The 2,440-nt window shown below is 50.2% G+C and overlaps 1 protein-coding gene across 1 annotated transcript in view; it reads right to left on the reverse strand.

Annotated features, from left to right (window-relative positions):
- LOC101851876 overlaps window positions 1-2,345 on the reverse strand; it is a gene marked incomplete in the record, with an annotated part of 21,076 nt that extends 18,731 nt beyond the window's left edge. The window contains 1 exon segment of the mRNA XM_035970627.1: window positions 913-2,345. Within this exon segment, the coding sequence (XP_035826520.1) occupies window positions 913-1,318 (406 nt within the window).
- Window positions 2,346-2,440: the final 95 nt, after the last annotated feature.

Consider the following 2,440-nt stretch of genomic DNA (forward strand, 5'->3'; position numbering starts at 1 on the left):
GATTCTTGTGTGATATCTACAGGCCCTATCTGGTCCCATTTCACTTTGATTACCCTGTCAAACAAGTCAGCCTTCGCCCCTGAGCATGACATTGATAAATCAGCCTATTTACAATTCTACAGTTCATAAGAACAAGTTCATGTCAGCCCTTCGGGAATGGCCTAAAGACACTTCAACAGTCAGTGGCACTGCCCCAGGGGAGTACAAAAATACAGTTTTTCGTTTCGTTTTAGTTACAGTTTTACACCATTTGCAACACGGTTAGGTCATAGAAGTGCCGGAGATTAGAGGCGTCACCAGAGAGTAACAACACACAACGAATGAGGAGAGGTGAGGACGATAGATGTTTGATAAGACAGAAGAAGCAAACCACACCAGAGCACCCGTCAACCACTCACTTCCACAGTCCAGCCTGATGTCCACTAAGCTCACACAGCGCTGGAATCTATTATATATATTTTGCAACTTGGAAACACATGTGTCACTTATCCCATAAAACTAAAAAAGATAGATAGGTCCCCACGACAGAGCCCGATTTTTGACTTATTCATTTCCTGAATTTAAAAAGACATATTTGACAAAAAGTTCCCCTCCTTCTTTGGCCTTTGTGATCATTCCACTGAGAAACGAAACAAATCTGCGTAGCTATCCTCCACAGTGGAAGTGCCGGAAGTGATATTTCGCGAGGCGCATTTTGTTTTGAGAGTGCTGTATAGATCCAGACCTTCTAATTTTTTAGCATCTCAAGATTTAATGCTCCATTCCAGTAGAGTGTAAATATAGTAGGCCATTGACTTTCAGTTGATGTTAATAAATACAGCAGGCCAATGACTTTCCCTTGATGTTAATTATACACCGATCATTCCTTTCGAGGAAAGGGGGCCGAGCTAGTACTACATACGATGTACTCACCTTGAGAAGGAGACGCAATATCCGAGAGAGAATTCTTTGAGTCTTCGTCACTTTGTCGAGAGGCGGAGGACGATGAAGACTCCGATGATGTCAACGACTCCGACCCCGAGGGGGGTAGATGATAGCGACTACGAGGGTTGTTGTTCTCGCTAGAGTGGCTGGTAGAAGACGACGAGGAGGAGGAGGAGGAGGAAGGCGCGGTGAGGAAGTCTCTAATCCTCCGCCCTGTTGGAAAGGACAAGGGCTTGTCGTTGAGAGCAGCAGCTGTGCTGGAGGTGGTGGTGACGTTAGATGATGGTGCAGCGGTGGCTAGGAAGGAGGAGGAGGAGGAGGCGGCGAGACAAGAGAGCAGGAGAACGCAGGTGCAGCAGCAACGGGCCAGAATCAACAGACAGGGGGTGCTCATCCTCTGGACCGGAACTCCTCATGAGTGTCGGTCTGGCCTGGCAGCTGTGACAGTTGTGGCAGTGACAGTGACAGTGGGTATGGCAGTGGCAGTGACAGTGGGTATGGCAGTGACAGTAGTAGTGACAGTGGCAATGGCAGCAGCCTGTGCGCACGCCCACACGACCAGGGCGACATACGCTTTCCCCACCACATGCACAGAGGCGAGGAGGAGGGGCAGGGAGCCAGAGCCCTCTAGTGACGCCTCTACGGGCCGGGAGGGAGGGGGGAGGAGGGAGGGCGGAGGGAGAGGGGCTCGAGCTCTTTACGGTTGCCAATCCACGCAGACTGGTCTGTCACTGTAGCAAATATCTCCAATAGACGGTCACCGAGTCAGTTCACAGCCGCAAAGGATCACGGGCAGGTTGCTGTGAGGCCAAGCGACAACTGAGACCTACAGCCGACGTCAGAACGCAACTTCCACAAATCCCACCTGGAGCAAAAGACAACCGCGGAACCCTTACAGGGATTATTTCAGCGCCGACATTTGATCCTCCCGAACAGTTTATCCTAAATCTGTCAACGTCAACAAGTAGATCAAGTGTAGGAAGGGGAGGTGATAAACACGACACACTGATCTCCGTGGCACACTCTACACCAAAACCACGATGACAGCGGCGAGGTCACGTCTTTGCCAGATCTTTACAAGTCTCGCAGACGACAAAAACGGTGTGAGATATCCCTCCACAGGTCAATCAGCACCTGGATTAAGCCGACAGTCAGCAGTTCAAGAACACCTTGACTTCTAATTAGCACCGGTGTGACTTCCAGCGACTCCCGGGCACCGACTTCTCGGCGTGGCAGACAGCGTCTACGTCAGCAACTGGCCACTGTTCCTGATTGGATGACCACGGCGACTGGACAATGGGAGTCCTGGATCAGAAGCGAAGAGCTGGCCGTGTCTGTGCCGCTGTTGTCATCTCTCATCTTCTCGGTCACAATTCTCCAAGGTCTGCCACACTGGAGAGAGGACAGAGAAAAGAGAAAAATAAAACAACAACTCGATTCTTGATCCCACTTACGGAAATGAGTGTGTGTTGTGTATGTGTGTGTGTGTGTGTGTGTGTGTGTTGTGTGTGTGTGT

Source organism: Aplysia californica, unplaced genomic scaffold, assembly GCF_000002075.1.
Source record: "Aplysia californica isolate F4 #8 unplaced genomic scaffold, AplCal3.0 scaffold00295, whole genome shotgun sequence".
NCBI classification, from domain to species: Eukaryota; Metazoa; Mollusca; class Gastropoda; order Aplysiida; family Aplysiidae; genus Aplysia; species Aplysia californica.